At 42.6% G+C, this 19,556-nt stretch overlaps 1 protein-coding gene across 1 annotated transcript; it reads right to left on the reverse strand.

The window, feature by feature from the left end:
* Positions 1 to 6,611: 6,611 nt before the first annotated feature.
* On the reverse strand, positions 6,612 to 8,565 carry LOC119333911 (acyl transferase 15-like; the record flags this gene model as incomplete). The annotated part of the gene is made up of 2 exons (XM_037606629.1): positions 6,612 to 7,927; positions 8,403 to 8,565. Coding segments are annotated over 2 exons (1,275 nt in total), but the record flags the coding sequence as incomplete, so codon positions are not given.
* Between the last annotated feature and the right edge of the window lie 10,991 nt (positions 8,566 to 19,556).

The following is a 19,556-nucleotide window of genomic DNA, read 5'->3' on the forward strand; positions in this document are numbered from 1 at the left end:
TCTCTCTAAGCATGTGGGCATGTTTTCCGATATCGGTTTTTCGCTTGAGGACAAGTGAGGTCTAAGCTTGGGGGAGTTGATACGTCCATTTTGCATCATGATCTCCTACTGTTATTTATAATTTTTTTAATCCATAGTAATGCTTTATGGAGTAATTTTAATGCCTTTTCTCTCATAATATGCAAGGTTTACACAAAGAGGGAGAATGCCGGCAGCTGGAATTCTGGACCTGAAAAAGCTACGTCAGAGTTACCTATTCTACACATCTCCAAATGAGCTGAAAATTTATAGAGAATTATTTTGGAATATGGAGAAAATAATGTAGCAAATTACTACCGGAGGGGGTCACCTGGTGAGCAGAAGACACCAGGGCGCGCCAGGCCCCCCTGTCGCACCCTGGTGGGTTGTGCTCATGCCATCCCACCTCTAGTGCCCATCTTCTGGTATATAGATCATTTTGACCTAGAAAAAAATAAGTGGAGGGCTTTTGGGACGGAGCACCATTGTCTCGAGGCGGAACTTGGGCAGGAGCACTTTGCCCTCTGGCGAAGCGATTCCGCCGGGGGAACTTCCCACCCGAAGGGGGAAATTGAAGCCATCGTCATCACCAACAACCCTCTCATCTTTGGGAGGCTAATATCCATCAACATCTTCAGCAACACTATCTCCTCTCAAACCCTAGTTCATCTCTTGTGTTCAATCTTTGTATTGGAACCTCAGATTGGTACATGTGGGTGACTAGCAGTGTCGGTTACATCTTGTAGTTGATTACTATATGGTTTATTTGGTGGAAGATTATATGTTCAAATCCATTATGTTATTTAATACCCCTCTGATCTTGAGCATGATTATCATTTGTGATGTGTTACTTTTGTTCTTGAGGTCATGGGAGAAGTCATGTTGCAAGTAATCATGTGAACTTGATATGTGTTCGATATTTTGATGATATGTATGTTGTGATTCCCTTAGTGGTGTCATGTGAACGTCAACTACATGGCACTTCACCATATTTGGGCCCAAGGAATGCATTGTGGAGTAGTTGTTAGATGATGGGTTGCTAGAGTGACAGAAGCTTAAACCCTAGTTTATGCGCTACTTCGTAAGGGACCGATTTGGATCCAAATGTTTAATGTTATGGTTGGATTTTATCTTAATACTTTTATCGTATTTGAGGATGCTTGCGAGGGGGTTAATCATAAGTGGGAGGTTTGTTCAAGTAAGAACAGCACCCAAGCACCTGTCCACCCACATATCAAATTATCAAAGTAGCGAACACGAAACAAACCAACATGATGAAAGTGACAAGATGAAATTCCCGTGTACCCTCAAGAATGCTTTGCTTAATACAAGAGACTGTTTTGGACTGTCCTTTGCCAGAAAAGGATTGGGCTACCTTGCTGCACATTATTTACCATTACTGTTACTTTTCCGCTACAAATTATCTTACTATCAAACTACCTGTTACCGACCATTTCAGTGCTTGCAGAAAATACCTTGTTGAAAACTACTTGTCATTTACTTCTGCTCCTCGTTGAGTTTGACACTCTTACTTATCAAAAGTGCTATGATTGATCCCCTATACTTTTGGGTCATCAATGCATAGCTACGAGAGGGAGAGAGCATCTACATGCCCTTTTAGATCGCTAAGTGGAAGCGTTTATCAACGCAGATGAAGTAGTGGTACACCTTCACGATCCGTCTCGATCAAGTACCGCACATACGGCACGTCTGCGTTTAGCACACGTTCAGCTCGATGACGTCCTCGCCTTCTCAATCCAGCAAGAGAGGCGAAGTAGTAGATGAGTTCCGGCAGCATGATGGTCTGGTGAAACTATCCGCGGGGCTTCGCCAAGCACAACTAACATGGATGGAGGGGGAACTAGAATTAGAGGGAGATGGGGAGCCGCACACGGCTTGGGAATCATGGTGTGTGTTGCCCCTCTCCCTCGTCACATATATGTAGGTGGAGGGGAGAGGAGGCATCCCTAGGGCATGCCACAAGTGGCCGGAGGCTGCCCTAGGCGCCTGCCTATCCGCCCCCTCCATATATAGACATGGGGGAAGGAAAGAGGGGCTGGCTGCCTTAGGGCACCTCCCATTTCCTTCCCTCCTTCCTTGGCGCGTGGGCAAGGGAGATGGGGCGCTCCAGCCCACTTGTGGGCTGGTGTGCTCCTCCCCTTTGGCCCATTAGGCCCACCGCTTACCGGTGGCCTCCCGGAACCCCTTCCGGCACTCCAATAAATACCCGGTACTTTCTGAAATCTTTTCGGTGACCAAATACTATCATCTTATATATCAATATTTACCTCCAGACCATTCCAGAGCTCCTCGTCGTGTCCATGATCTCATCTGGGACTCCGAACAACATTCGATCACCAACCCACATAACTCATATAATACTATATTGTCAACGAGTGTTAAGCGTGCGGACCCTACGGGTTCGCAAATGATGTAGACATGACCGAGACACTTCTCCAGTCAATAACCAATAGCGGGACCAGGATGCCCATATTGGTTCCTACATATTCTACGAAGATCTTTACCGGTCGAACCTTTATGACAACATACGTAGTTCCCTTTGTCTGTAGGTATGTTACTTGCCCGAGATTCGATCATCAGTATCTGCATACCTAGTTCAATCTCGTTACTGGAAATTCTCTTTACTCGTTCTGTAATACATCATCTCGTAACTAACTCCTTAGTCACTTTGCTTGCAAGCTTCTTGTGATGCTGCATTACCGAGAGGGCCCAGAGATACCTCTTCGATACACGGAGTGACAAATCCCAATCTCGATCCATGCCAACTCAATGGACACCTTCGGAGATACTTGTAGATCATCTTTATGATCAACCAGTTACGTTGTGATGTTTGATAGCACACAAGGTATTCCTCCTTTATCCCGGAGTTGCATGATCTCATGGTCGAATGAATATGTATTTGACATTAAGAAAGCAATAGCAATAAACTGAACGATCATATGCTAAGCTAACGGATGGGTCTTGTCCATCACATCATTCTCCTAATGATGTGATCCTGTTATCAAGTGACAACACATGTCAATTGTCTGGAAACCATAACCATCTTTCAATCAACGAGCTAGTCTAGTAGAGGCATACTAGGGACTTGGTATTTGCATATGTATTCACACATGTATTTAAGTTTCCAATCAATACAATTCTAGCATGAATAATAAACCTTTATCATGATTAAGGAAATATAATAATAACCATTTTAATATTACCTCTAGGGCATATTTCGAACACTTCGAATGTTTTTCTACCTCGGGTCACTAGAAGCATGCAAAGTTCTATCATTTTTATTTTTCTTCTTAGATTAACTAGGTCCATCAATATTAATTCTCTAAGAATCTTGCTCAATTCTTTTAGGATGACCTTCATGATATATTGGCTCCTGAGTCATTCTACCCCCTCTAGTCATGACTCTAATAACATGATCATTCATTTTATTATTCATCTCATTAAGCAAATTATTTTGTGACTTAGCAACTTGTTCTAACATAGTATGAACCATGGATGTATGTTTACCTAAACCTTTAACATCATTCGCAATTCTATCAACTCACTCAAGCAATCAATCAGAATAGCATTTTGTTTCAATTGATTCTTAACATACATATTGAAGTGTTCTTGCTTAACAATGTAATAATCAAATTCATCCAGGCATTGACTAACAGATTTATTATAAGGAATATCACCTTCATCATATCTATAAACAAAATTTACCTTTACTACCCATGATGGGGTATTGAGTCTATGTATTTCTTCAATAGGTGGTAAATTCTTAACATCTTCAGCTTTAATACCCTTATCCTTCATCACTTTCTTTGTCTCTTGCCTATCTTTTGGACTGAGGAATAAAATACATATCTTCTTCAAAGTTTGTTTAGGTGGTTGTTCAGGAAGTGTCCAATAATTTTCATTTCTCAATATATTATTCAATAGTTCTTCAGCATTTTCAACAGTCCGTTCCCTGAAAACACAACCAGCACAACTATGTAGGTAGTTCCTAAAAGCATCGATTAGTCCATTGTAAAAGATATAAGGTATTTCATTTTTCTTAGGAGGATGATCAGGTAAAGCATTAAGTAACTGGAGAAGCCTCGCCCAAGATTGAGGGAGATTCTCTTCTTCGATTTGCACAAAGTTAAATATTTTATGTAAGGCAGCTTGTTTCTTACAAGCGGGAAAATATTTTTCACAGAAATAATAAAACATATCCTAGGAACTACGCACACAACCATGAGCAAGAGTATTAAACCATTTCTTAGCATCACCCTCTAACGAGAAAGGAAACAACTTAAGAATATAGTGGTAGCTAATTTTTTCCTCATGAGCAAATAGAGTGGCTATATCATTCAATTTAGTAAGATGTACCACAACAGTTTCAGTTTCATAACCATGAAAAGGATTAGATTCAACCTAAGTAATTAACTCAGGATCGACAGAGAATTCTTAATCCTCATCATCAGCAAAGATAGGAGAAGTAGCAAATTTAGGACCATATTTCACTCTCTACATCATAGATTTTTCTTTCAGCTTACTCAACAGTTTCTTAACATCATCTCTACCATTACAAGAAAGATATTCTCTAGCTATCTCTCCATCCATAACAGGTATCTTAGGCACACAAGTATCATCATCATCAAGAAATTCTATGAGAGGTAGGCCTAATAGGTGAATCATAATTTTCATCAGTTTCAATAGTTTGAAGTTCTTTAGCTTTAGCAAGTGTCATCAAGAAATTCACCTAGTGGCACAGTTTCATTAAGCAGAGTACTAGCATCATCAATAGCAACATAGGAGAAGTATCATCATCAATTACTTGCGACATATCAGATTGAATAGTAGGTGGTAGTGTCGTAAGCCTAATCAAAACAGAAGGTGAATCAAATGCGAAGCTAGATGACAATTACTTACCTCCCCTCGGCTTAGAGGGTACGATCTTGGTTCTAGTGTATTTCAGATTCTTCATAGTGACCGACAGATATAATTTCCAAGTGACTCAACAAATAGAGCTATGTTCCCCGGCAACGGTGCCAAAAAAGGTCTTGATAAGCCACAAGTATAGGGGATCTCAACAGGTTTCGAGGGTAGTATTTCAACAAAATTTATTGATTGGACACAAGGGGAGCCAAAGAATATTTGTAAGTATTAGCAGTTGAGTTGTCAATTCAACCACACCTGGAGAACTAAATTTCTGCAACAAAGCGTTTAGTAGCACATTAGTATGATAGTTTGATAGCAATTGTAACAGTAGCAATAGTAACAGTGACAGTAACAATAGCAGTTTTGTAGTGATTGTAACAGCAGCAACAACAAAATGAAGTTACCAAAGATCAATATGCGAAAAATGTAGGCATTGGATCAGTGATGGATATTTGTGTTGGATGATATTTATCATGTAACAGTCACAACCTAGAGCGATACACAATAGCTCCAATTCATCAATGTAATGTAGGCATGTACTCCGTATATAGTCATACGTGCTTATAATGAGAACTTGCATAGAATCTTTTGTCCTACCCTCCCGTGTTAGAGGGGTCCATAAGGAAATCTAAGAGATATTAAGGCCTCCTTTTAATAGAGAACCAGAACAAAGCATTAACGCATGGTGAATACATGAACTCCTCAAACTACGGTCATCACCAGAAAGAATCCCAATTATTGTCACCTTAGGGTATGCGGATCAGACACGTAATAGGTGCATACAATTTGCAAGATAGAATCAATAACTCAAATATATTCATGAAAACATAAAGGGCTCAGATCTGAAATCATGCCACTCGGGCCCTAGTGATAAGCATTAAGTATAGCAACATCAATCTCAAAACATAGTGGATACTAGGGATCAAGCCCTAACAAGTTGACTCGATTACATCACAAATATCATCCAACTCCATCACCGTCTAGCAAGCCTACGAAGAAATTACTCACTCCCGGTAGTAAAGCATCATGAAATTGGTAATGAAGAAGGGTTTGTTATGATGATGGCGACAAATCCCCTTCTCCGGTGCCCGGAATGAACTCCAGATCAGCCCTACCGATGAAGAACAGGAGGTGATGGCGGCTCCATATCGCAAAATGCGATGAAGCTTCTTCTCTTATTTTTTTCTCGGGAAAAAGGAATTTATAGGCTTGAGATTAGGGTCAGCGGAGCCACGTGGGCCCCATAAGGTAACAGGGCGCGCCTAGGGCGGTGGCCACGCCCTGTTGCCTTGTGGGCAACTAGTGTCCCCCCTCCGGTGGATCTTTGCTCCAATACTTTGTATATATTCCATAAAAAGAATCTCCAAAAAACCGTCCAATTTCGATAACTATTATTTCTGTACAGAAAACAACATTATGGTAGTTCTCTTGAAAATAACGTCAATTCGGTTAGTTTCATTCAAATCATACAAATTAGAGTCCAAAACAACAACAGTGTTTAGAAAAGTAGATACGACGGAGACGTATCATGGAGGGAGGTGGTGCTTTTGGTTTTGGGTGCCGGGCTAGGTTGTGCGGGCGGCGAGTCGGCGGTGAGCTCTGATCTCGAACCTGGGCGGCCTCGTGTGCCCATGGTCCAATCTGAAGATGGCGACCTCCGCGTTCTCCGGCCCCCCACGCCTACCCACGTGCACCATATTAGGAAGCAACTTTTTAATCATACCGAAAAGAAAATTTCAGTTGTTACCACAGGAAATTAGAAAATATCTGAGAGAAGGCGCGAGACCAATTGATTAGTCCATTTTGGGTTCACATTGATATTTGAAATGTAGAAGGCTGGGAATTGTAAATGCACTCCCCAATTCGCTTTATATGTTGAGGGCGGCCAGCTCTGCCATGAAGGCGTCGGCGTGCTCCGGCTTGACGCAGAGGGACACGACGCTGACGCCGTCCTCCCCCTTGCACGGCGGGCACACAACGCAGACGAAACCCACCGTCTGATGCGCCTTCCACATCACGCGCGCCGGACTCCCACGCCCGAAATCCACGGCTTCGAACCCTAGGTTCCTCCAGCTCGAGACTTCGAGCACGTTGTACCTCGGGGCCGCCACCGCCAGCTGCTGCTGATCTCTGCCACCACTTGCGCGGGTCTCACCGGCGCCGCCGCCATTTTGGAACATGTGTGATGCCTTCTCTTTGGCGAGCTTGATGAGCCTCACCAGGTCCTTGGTTTCGCCGCTCGCCACCGTGGCGCTTGTCGCTTGGACCTGCTGAAAGGTGATGCAGTTGCCGTAGTAGCCTTCCGTGGCGCCGACCAGACCGCGCACGTTGCTCGGGAAGGCGAGGGGCACAGAGGCGTTGGGATCATCGTCGGAGATGACCGCGCGGGTGCGGCACCGCCAGAGCACCGCAGCGACGGCTTCGAACGCCGTGCAGTCGCCGCCACACTCGAATTTTATGCGGTTGATCAAGCTCGAGGGGATGGTGACGTCCAGGGTCACCAATTCCTCAGTTTCTACGCGCATATGAGACCTCATGGCGGCCACCAGCGGCTGCGGGAGGCGAGGCAGCGAGCCTTGGATTTCACACCTGACCGGGACGACGGCCGGCGCCGGCATCCCCCAGGCGAGCTCGCCGACGGCCAGCAGGAACTGCGCCATCCCCGCCGCGTCGGCTATGACGTGGTTCCACGTCACGCCGACGGCGAACCCGCCGCAGGAGAACTCGGTCACCTGCATCAGGACCAAGGGGTCGCTGAGGCTGCAGTATTCGGCGGGGTAGCCGACGGCGAGGTCGCCGTGGAGCAGCGCCGATCTCGTGACCTCCTCGTCGTCCAGGGCACAGCTAACTGACGCACCCACGAAAGAGACGCCCTCGCCGGTGCACGCGATGTGGAGCTCCCCGTCGTCGCCGGTGGCGGCGAGGCGGCCGGCCATCGGGGGATAGTGCGCCAGCGCCTGCGACAGGGCGTTTTTGATCGAAAATATAAAATAGCACAGCTGCACCGGGGCCCTCTCTATCTAGCCATCCATTCTACGCATCGCGATTCGTGCAAACACATTTTTCTTTTTTGTTTCTCTCACATAAAACATATTTTGAAGTTCAAACCTTTGCAGCGTAGCAAAGTTTTCTATCTAGAATCTAGGATAAATCTTATAGATTTTTTTGTCAAATATAAATATACAAAAACGATTTTTTTAATGTAAAAAATCATTTTTTGTATATTTATGTTTGACAAAAAATTCTGAAAGATTTATCCTAGATTCTAGATGGAAAGCTTTGCCACGCTGCAAAGGTTTGAACTTCAAGACATCTTTTATGTGAGAGAAACAAAAAAGAGAAATTTTCATACGAAAAGTTAGTTGTGTTGCACAGATCTTAAAGCAATATTGGACAACCAGGATACAAGGGCCGGGGTGCAGCTGTTCTAAAAATCCACGTCCCGTTTTTGATGGTCTTGACGGGCTCGTCGATCGGTTGGTCGAAGACAAGGAGCAGCGTGACGGCAGTAGGGCCCATGCACCTGTCGAAAGAGGAGAGAAGGACGACGCCGGCGTCCGAAGGGCCGGCGACCACCGCCGGCGAGGACTTGGTCACTACAACGCTCATTATGTTGTGATTTGTAATTTGTTAGACAAGTCGACGCTCTGAAGTCACGGCTGGCCTGGCTCTTCTTATAGGCATAGTGTGGTAAGCAACGTAAACAATTCAAAAAGTTGAATGTATTAACAGAAATGAAATGAAAAGAGTGTCATTCAGGCAGTTGCACTATTTTTATATCAAACGATTTATGAGACTTGTAGTTCTTTACTTTCAATGAAATTTCAGTCATTTTGATAGGTATAATAAAATAATTGCCTTTCAGTCAAATATTTGAAATATTATGCTGGTAGACACACATTTTCATATTATTTTGAATTTAGAAATAAGTGATTGGATTCAACAAAGTTAATTGAAGTGCAAATTTCGGTCCTTTGGCTGGAACAAAAAAGCAAATAACTGTAAATCATATTCAGTTGTTTCGGCTATGGCCAAAATATTTCAGATACTGTATAACATTTATGGCTGTTAGCCGCCGTCTCGCTTTCAAATAGACGGGTCATCTTCAAGCTCCTTGACCATTCACGCACAGATTTACGGCTGCTAGTTGATTCCGGCAGTAGCATTTGACCCAAAGACGCACAAAATTCAGATGGCAAAGCCGTCGGCATGCAAGGGCATCACCAATTTGTCCGCGGACTAATTCAGATCAGGCCGTAGATATGGATGCTGAAGCCGGCCATCTAATTGTGTCTCTTAAATGTTCGTCGAGGTCTTGCCATTCTTCACTTAGAATATACTACCTCCGTCCTAGTTTTTGTCCTCTTCATATTTTGTGCCAAATTTTGACCATAAATTTAATTGATAAATTATCAATATACTTAATAAAATATTATATCGTTTGGATTCATATTTGAATATAGTTTTTAATGATACTATTTTTTATGACCTGCATTAATATTTTATTAATTAAATCTATAGTCAAAATTTTGCACACAATATTAAGAGGACCAATAAACCAGAACGAATGTAGTATAGCAATATGAGCACATTAAAGTGCGACGTTGATAGCGCCAAATCACAACAAAAAGAAGCTGATATTTGTAGGTTTTACATGCGTCCCATCACAAAAGAACTAGTCCGCCAGTTTATGGAAATAAAGGGCAGTTTTGCCCTTCTAGGCCGACTGTCCGAGTATCCTTGCTCATTCTGCCTCTGCCTCCTCCTCATTGGATGCCTCTTCACAAGATGCCTCCTTCTTGTGCGCCTCCATCTCGGTCGCCAAGTGCTTCAACATCCTAACACGGACTACACGCATGATCGCCACGGCGTTCAACTCATCCATCCTCGTGGACAACACTTAGTATCCTCCGAAGGGAACGCGAGCTCAACCTTCCTCTCTTTGAGGTTGGTCTTCTTCACTTCGAGGGTGATCTTCTTCTCGCTCGCCACCATCAAGATGTTGAATCTCTCCGCCTTCTCTTCGAGGTTGATCTTCTTCTCGATCCTCCACTTCCGCCAGTGTTGGTAGGTCTTCGTATGCGTCCATGCGGCGACGGACAAATAAGCGTTGGAATTGGGGTTGAGGGCGGCGACGATCAAAGGGAAGAGGGTGGGGAAAGCGTAGGTTTTGCTACGAAAACAGTGTGGACCACTCAAAGTGCACGGGCTCAACCTCGGTTTTGGGTGGGCCAGGGATGTCGGAGTCCTACGTGGCGGAGGTCTGAACTCCCGCAAAGCCACCTGGTTTTCTTCCGGTTTGCGGGAATACGGACAGACGAACACGTCGAGGGACAAATATGACACCGTGTTAGATGACAAATTACATACGGACAATTTGGTTCAGACAAGTGCGGGCTTTTTAAGGGAGCACAGTCGTCGTTTGCAACTTATGCTTGGGTCTTTCATCTCCAAATCATTTTTCTAAAATACTAGGCCATATTTAATGCACAATTGACCAAATGGTTGAGTGTCAAAAGTTTTGATCCATCTCTCGTGAAAAAGGCAAATTTCCGCCGATTTAGCTCAAAGTGGGTCAAGTTTGAACTACAGCTGCCTCACAATTTGCTTTTTATTTTTTTAAAAAATAATTTGTAGGTACATAAGTATCTATTTAATCAGAGAAACACCAAAAATTTCCAAGATTCAACCACTCGCTAGAAACGGTAATTCCTGCAGTTTTGACCGCACTTTCAAACGGGCATAAAAAATCAAAAAAATCAAAAAAATTGTAAAACATTCATATTCTGTCATTATACGTGACCAAGTTACCATGAAAAATAATGAACTTATAATACGACAATTATTTTAAAAAGTGTTTTCAGAAATGAGCTATCATGTGTGAAGATTCATGGCTTTCAAGGCAAATGATCAATTTTATGGCCACATTCATCAAATAGTTTGTTGCAATGATCTAATATTGTGCAAAAGGATGCATCATGGAATGGCAAACAATGTTGCATAAGCAAATTTTCATTTTCTTTGGACGAAAAATTTATTTTCAATTTTTTTCGAGTGTCTGAAATGAGTGTTTTTAAGGACCTACCATATATTTGTTGTAAAATTGTATCAAATCATTTTTCTAAATTACTAGGTCATATTTAATGCACAATTGACCAAATGGTTGAGTGTCAAATTTTTTGATCCACCACTCGTGAAAAAGACCAATTTCCGCCGATTCAGTAGGAAGCGGCTCAAGTTTGAACGACAGCTGCCTCATAGTTTGCCCTTTATTTTTTTTAATTTTCTTTTAGATACATAAGTATCTATTTAATCAGAGAAACACCAAAAGTTTTCCAAGATTCAACCATTAGCTAGGAACGGTCAAACCCGCCGTTTTGACCGCATTTTGAAATGGGCATAACAAATTCAAAAAAAATCAATTTTTTTGGAAAACCTTCGCGTTATGTCATTATGTGTGGCCAAGTTATCAGGAAAAATAATAAACTTGTAATACGATAATTATTTAAAAAATGTTCTCAGAAACGAGCTATCATGTATGGAGATCAATGACTTTTAAGGCAAATGACCAATCTTATAGACACAATCATGGAATAGTTTGTTCAAATAATCTCATATTGTGCACAATGGTGCATATTGAAATGACAAACAATGTTTCCTAAAGAAGTTTTCATTTTCTTTGAACGAAAAATTTATTTTCCATTTTTTGACCGCCCAAAATTAGTTTTTTTCAAAACCTACCAAATAATTGTTGCAAAATTGGACCAAATCAAATTTCTGAAATATTAGGTCATATTTAATGCACAATTGACCAAATGGCTGCGTGTAAAAAGTTTTTGGTCTACCTCTTGTGAGAAAGACAAATTTCCGCATATTCATTTTCTATTTTTCGAGTTCCAAAATTGTTTTTTTGTGAAGAACCTAAAAATATTTGTTGTAAAAAAACTTCTCCATTTTTCAAGAATATTAGAGCACGTTTTATGATAAAATTTGTGTACACTAGAAACATTTTTATAGATATTAAGCGGTTTTTAGTTACATCATTAACATTTTTAATAAATATTTTGATGTCTAATATTTTGAACACATGTCTACATTTTTAAGACACATTGTACATATGGTTTATATATGTTTAACCTTTTTCAAATACATGATTAACATATTTTCATATATTTCTAACAAAAGAACATCTTTTCATACATACCTTTTGATGTCTATATTTATTTTTACACATTGTATATTTTTGTATACATATAAAACATTGCTGATATTGGTTAGAAAAATTTAAATATATGATTAACATTTTCAGAAAAATTTTGTTTTGTTTTGTTTTGTTATATATATATATATATATATATATACATATATATATAGGAAAAATCCATCCTACCACCCGGTGGTAGTTACCCCACATATCTCATATACTACCAAGTGGTACTATATATATTATTTTATTATTTTAAATATGTTCACATACTATATCTAATATATTTCAAAGCAAATTACCTGAAAAAATTGTATACGAGCCCATAATTTTTGTTATATTTATGAAATACGTATATATTTGTACGTAAAAAAGAGAATACTCAAAAAATGATACATACTACCTAAAAATTAGTATATATAATACCTAATCATTGTTATATATTACATACTACATGTACATACTCTCGGTTTCGACAAATACTACATACAACATATATATATAGACAAATGTTTTCTACAAGCAGTGATAGTTACCACCACTTGCATTTTGTATGTTGTATGTTGTATCTGTCAAAATTGAGAGTATGTACGTGTAGTATGTAGTATATAACAATGATTAGGTAGTATATATACTGATTTTTAGGTAGTACATACCATATTTTGAGTATGCTCTTTTTTACATACAAATATGTACGTATTTCACAAATATAACAAAAACTATGGGTTCATATGCAATTTTTTCATATAACTTGCTTTGAAATATCTTAGATATAGTATATGAATATATTTAAAATGATAAATTAGTATATATAGTACCACATGGTAGTGTATATATATATATATATATATATATATATATATATATATATATATATATATATATATATATATATTGTTACTATTCATCATCCAGGGTGCAGAATAAATTATTCTTCACTCGAGATAATCTTACGATCGCTTCCTAAATAAATTACGTTTATAATATAAACAGTTATCTAAATATTCGTCACCCCCTCTCTAATTTGACATCAGTGCAACGCATTTTTACGTTTCGTAAATTTTGTATTATTTCATACGTAAAAAGAGAACGTAAGAAAATATGTACTCACCGTAAAAAATATTTTATGTTATATAAAATTACGAATGTAAGAACTAGTGTACAATATGCATAAAATGTGATTTTTCTAGTCTTATGATCTACTTTTTATACCCAATTTTACATATTTAATCAATAGGTGTGTAACTATTTATATTGTAAACGTAATTTATTTAGGAAGTGATCGTAAGATTACTTCAGATGAAGAATAGTTTATTCTGCACCCTGGGTGATATATATATATACACGTACTGATGATTATTTTGGCAAACACATGAAACTTTTTTATACATATCTAATATTATTTATGATTATCATTTTTTATATGCATGAAACTTTTCAAATACACACATTTAGTTTTTCAAACACATCATTACATTTTTTGAAATACGTATTAACATTAATATTTTTTTGAATTACATGTTTAGTTTTCTAATTGCTAAACCATATAGAAGATTCACGAAGGAGTTCATTATTTTCCTATTCTAATGAAAATTTGTTATTTTTTCATTTTTGTTGGGCCGAATATTTTTTTTTTGAGTAATATAAGGGCATCCCACATTTCTTTCTGGATGGGCCGAGGCCTACATGGCACACAGATTTTTTTTAAAAAAAGGAGGTGGTCTCATTGCACCGAGGCCCAAGCCCACATTGAGCGACACCTTAAGTACCAATGCATCCACGTTCACATCCTCATGACCATTTATATTGGTCATAATCAGGTAGAAAGAAGGTCATTGATCACTCTTGTATGCTTTATGACCATTTTGGTGTAAGTCAATTTTAGGGTTTGAGCCCTTCTAAGTGAAATGGCCGTGGATTTACGACCAATTCAACCGGGATCACTGAGAGAATGTCACAAGTTGACATATTTCTTGTAGTGCGCCAGAGCCGCCGCACTGCATCCAGACCTCCTCGAGAACCACCAAAGGACGAGGCTTTGCGCAATCTGCACCACAACCACCTCCGAGACCGCCAGCATACCCGCCGAACAATGCCGGGGAAGGGGGTGGAGGGGCGGCCCGCGGCCACGACCGACGACATCATAGTGCCGACGACGGGTAGCTCGGCCGGAGCTCCCGTTCCTCCAATTAGCTTCCCCCCGAAACCATCGTTTCGCCCCACCCTGCCATAAATCCGGCCTCGAGCATGTCAACAGCAGAAGCCCGTCACCGAAAAGGAGGGAGCAGAGCCTGCCGCCGCGTCCAAGGATGGTCACCAGGGGAGTCTCCAGCGCCGTGCATCGTCGATCAGCCGCAAGGTCCCGGCCTGGCCGGGGCACACGCATCCACCCGCAGCCGCGCCACCCCCTCACCCCCGAGCCATGGCAAGGAAGGCCGACCGCAGCCAAGGTCGCCCACGACCCGCGTCGCCAGAGGTGGATCTGGACGGGCCGCCGTGACGCAGCCGCCGCCACCAACCTCGAGCACGCACCACCGCCGCGCCGCCCGTCGCATTGCCGTCACGCGCCGTCGCCGGCCCACGCCGACGTGCCGCCTAGCTGCCGCACCCAGCGCTGAGCGCCACATCCAAACTGAGAGGTCCGACCCGCGCCGAATCCCCCACGGGCGGAGATGAGACGGCCCCGCCGCCGCCCGCGAAGAGCGGACTTCGCCCGCTCGCGCCCTCCGGCGATGGCGAGGGAGGAGGGAGAGGGGACCGGCGGCGGCGCAGCTAGGGTTGCCCACTGGACGCCCGCGGGAGCGTCATGGGAGGGAGAGGGGATTTTTCACAAGCTTTCTCCATCAAGCTATAATGTATTTAGTTGAATCCTTTTTCTGTTTTTTAAATATTTCGTAGTGTTAGAATAAATTCGAGAAGCACAGTTGATCTACCGAGGACCAAGCAATTACACGAACACGACAACGAGATTTGTTAACGAGGTTCATCGATATGGCTACATCCCCGAGGCCAGACTACAGGCGCTCCTCCCCATGACACCGCTACAATACCGCACACCGACCACTCGGGCACCGGCACACGCGTCGGCTCCCCTTGCGTGCCTGTGCTATTATGTTGGCACAGGTTACATCGTGTGTCTACCCCCGATATATATGAGAGCCATAGGATACAAGTGTCCTATTAGGACACAACTCCTAGCCTGTCTACACACAGTTCAAAACCAAGTCCAACTGTAACCTACCTTGTACAACAATATTCGACATAACTCTACAAACTCCACCTTGGCGAATATTCTCCACCACCTTGGATTCATCCATGCGTCGAACATTCATGTACGTTGGACTTGAGATACGCCATGAGCATCGCTGCTACTCCCGGACTCCATGTGACTCTACCTGCAACTGTAGTCCCTCCTTCTCTTGACCACAGTCAACGTTCGAGCGAAATTAAGTTCCCCATTACTCTACTTTGTGCTCCCAACTTCCAGAGTATCCGCTCAACGCCATCACACACCGATCATTAATCTGCGTGAAAGTGAATAACTCACATATTAGACGCCACACATAAGAGTTATCTGAACTCAACGTCACCACTCTTTCTTGCATGTTTGTCTGAAACTTGAAGGAATTTCACCATCGCCTTATGTCACTCTGAGTCAAATTCGCAGTTGTCTCATCCTTCTTCCCGGGTAGTCTCTGACATGTCCCACAGCTATAGCACTTCGCCTCCTTCTGTACTTGTCATCCGCACTTTTCCATGTGCATTGAACACCACAAAATATATGGTCATGTACTTTCTCAATTTTTGAGAATTTTAGACTTTCCGTCAGTTTCTCAGATTCTCCATGGTCAACTCATGTCCATCTACTAGCACCGATAGACCCAGTCACCAACTTGAATCTGGTACTCTACAACACTGCTTCAACACCTCTGTACAATTTGTCTGACCACATGTCTGACCACCAGTGCCTTGGCCTGTCGCTGTGTCTCGTGCTTACCGCACGCCTCGTCGCTATCACCGCGTCGAACCTCTGCTGTCCTGGTCGAGCCTCTAGAGCTGCGGACCCACACCACTCAAACCCTTACTGGAGAGAACCACCGACCATCACCGACCGATGCCGAGTATCACGTCTCCATCAGACCACTGGTACCCAGTCCGATCCACGTGTCTCTCGCTGTCCTACTGAAATAGGCTTCGACTCTCAATGCATTTACGCCATAGCGCCTCCATCAGCACATAGTGAAGTAGTCCATCAGACTCCAGTTCTACCTTCAACATGACTCCATGATGGTTGTACGTGCCACCCCTGCGCCCTGTTGACTTCAAGCTCTTATGTGTACACTACGTTGAATCAACCCTGCACCATAGCCTTGTCGAAGTCGCACAAGCCCTCAGGCCTGCACCACGTGTTTTCACGCCCTAGAAGTCGGCCACCATCAGCACCACGCTCCCATGTCATCGTCGCTGAAATGACCACCGTCTTTTGCTTTGACCAAAATCCCAGTCGATTCGTCAGACAGTCCAGTCCGACCCAATCGAAATTATCCGACTGCAACCATGCTCCACCCTGCGCCGTGTCCACCCTGCACATCTCAGTGCCCTACTTGACGTCCTGTGTATGCATGAGTCCACAACGCGCTCTAGACTCCTCCAAGTGTTATACGCACGTCGTCCATACTTGAATTATGTCCCGGTCACCTTGACATCTCATGTGTTCCCATCAAGCCACCACAATGTGTGCTGTAGTAGCCACATCCAGTCATGTGCAAAATCAGCCTCACGCGCACCTGCTCCAATTGCTTCACTGCGTTTCGTCTTTGACCATGCACGTAACAAACTTGTGCATATGTTTCATGCCAAAAGCTTTGGATCCTTGTGCGTGTCTGCTCCTCTCGGGACTTTCACGATCTTTTTTTCCGAACAAATCTCGTAGGAGTATACTGCATGTGTCACACACATGGCCTGCACGTGTCCTTCCGAACCACCGGTGCCTAGCACACTTCGGCCCCGCGTATGTCCGGCTGCGACCTGTACGAGCTCCACCGCCTGCAGTCCATGCACCAAAGTCCTTCCTTGCACAGCCAAGGTCGTCATAGCACACCTAGGCCACGCTTCGAGTTATTTTTTCTGTATGTGCCTTGGTCCTTTGGTCCTTTGGGCCGCCTGCCAACCGCGCCAGATGCGCCTTCGGCCGTGCTACTGCTGAACTGAGTAGGCTGCTGCCCTAGCCGCCGCTGAAACAAATCTGTACGCAGACACCACTGCCTTTGTGGACTCCTACTTACATGAGCTGCAACATCTACAGAAGCCGACTATGCAGTCTTCTGGAGTCGGCCGATCTCCTCGACCCACAGAGGAAAGATGGCTCGACCCACCTCAAGACTGTATGAAGATGAATGTTGATGGCGCGGTCGCTCGCCACAGAAGAGGAGGAGCAGTCTCGGCAATATGTAGAGACAGTCAAGGACTTTACCTTGGGTCCTCATCGATGGTGTATCCCGGTGTGACTGACCCAGTGATGCTCGAGACATTCGCCTGCAGGGAAGCTCTATCTTTTGGAGAGGATCTTAATCTGCATAAAATCACAGTGACGTGTGACAGCCAGGGAGTGGTTGACGACATCAACAAAGGGACGGGAGGACCCCATGCTGCTATAGTATATGAAATAATAGGTCGCAGAAGTGGTTTTCAGTTTTGTAATTTCATTCATGAGCGTAGAAACTATAACTTTGAGACTCATAAGCTCGCCAAGTTCTCTTGTAACCTGTAATTAGGTAGACATGTGTGGTTGGAAATTCCTCATGACCCAACAGTTGTATCTATGAACGTTGCTTTGAAATTAAAAGCTTGGCGAGTTCTTCTAAAAAAAAAACCACCGCCGTCACCACATGAGACCATGCGGCTGCCCACGTGGCTTGCCGAGACTGACTTTCGTGTGCGTGCGCCACCGATTGGTCTAACACGATGCAGTCTCGCCGAGTGCTTTGCTCACTTCATACTTCATCTGCTATTTCTGATCGCTTTCATCTGGCCGAACCAATCCCGATCCCCGTCGATGTCGCAAAACAATCTCCTGGCAACATGCGGTTTCCGCATCAGTCGCCGCCGATTTTCACATCGACCCGATCAATCCTTTGACCAGTGTAGCCTGGGCAAATTATGTCTAAGTGTATAATCTAGAAATCAAAAATCGTGTATTCGAATACACAACATATAATATACCACCAAGCTTCGGAATCACAAATCCGCATTAATAATGAAGTGAAAACATAACCATAATAGTCGCACAAAATTTAATTTTAAAGTGAGCTAATATATCAATATCCACTTCCTAGACCAATTAAAGTTGAGACATGACAACAAAAGATACATAGCCAACCTTGCATAGAGGCAAACTCGTTATTTTGCCAACAAAAGTAAAGCTATTCATACCATATGTCACTAGAAGCATCTCTCGCTTGTTCATTTTTGCCAAAAGAAAGACATACAATCAGCCTTGCATAGAGGCGAACTTGTCATGTTTCCAAAGTCCTCGAAGGCACTACAATATCAAAAATGGATTTCTAATTAAATAAATTAGTTGTGAGATTTGAAATCAAAAGCTTGCAAGAATAGAGATGGTCAGATGGAACATACCGACAATGCAACAAAGAAAATCACGATGCAAATGCCCTTTCCAAGAACTTATTGCAGTAAATGTTTGAATAATACCCTTATGATCAACTGACTTGAATAGCTCCCACTCGGTGTAACATATCATCAAGTCATTGAACCATTCATCATTGATCTTGCTACACAGTTTAGTCTTGATAATCTTCATTGCTGAAAAAGCTCTCTCAACAGATGCCGTTGACGCCGGCGATATCAAAGCCAACTCAATAAGTTTGTATACCAATGGAAATATCAAATGTTTCTCAGTTTCAACCATCTTCATGGCCAAACTTTGAACATCATCACAAGTAGAAAAAGAAGCATGCCGTTTCACTTGACTTATATAAGTGAGAAGCTGCTCTCTTATTGTTCCACGGTCATCATTGGAAAAGTCATCATGATAAATTTCAGCAAGACGCTCAAGCTTGTCAACATTAAACTTGGAGAAAGAATTATTGGGGTCAAGACATGAGAAGCAATCTTCAGTTTGAAGGTAGTTGCTAAACAAGTGGTAAAATTTATTGATGAAATTTGAAGTTAGTTGCTAAACAAGTAAATAAGAAAATGAGCTACAACAAGTGGCAAGTTCACAATACAGAACTCCTTGTATTCAGTTTGAAGGTAAGGAATATTGCATGAATACCACGGCCTGCAAGTTGCCCTCTTCTTACATACTTCGATTTTGTAGTTTCCAGTAGCCAATAAACAGATAGAAATTATCTCTACTCATGAATTCATGTTCACCCCCAACTAT

Source organism: Triticum dicoccoides, chromosome 7A, assembly GCF_002162155.2.
Source record: "Triticum dicoccoides isolate Atlit2015 ecotype Zavitan chromosome 7A, WEW_v2.0, whole genome shotgun sequence".
In the NCBI taxonomy this organism is placed as follows: Eukaryota; Viridiplantae; Streptophyta; class Magnoliopsida; order Poales; family Poaceae; genus Triticum; species Triticum dicoccoides.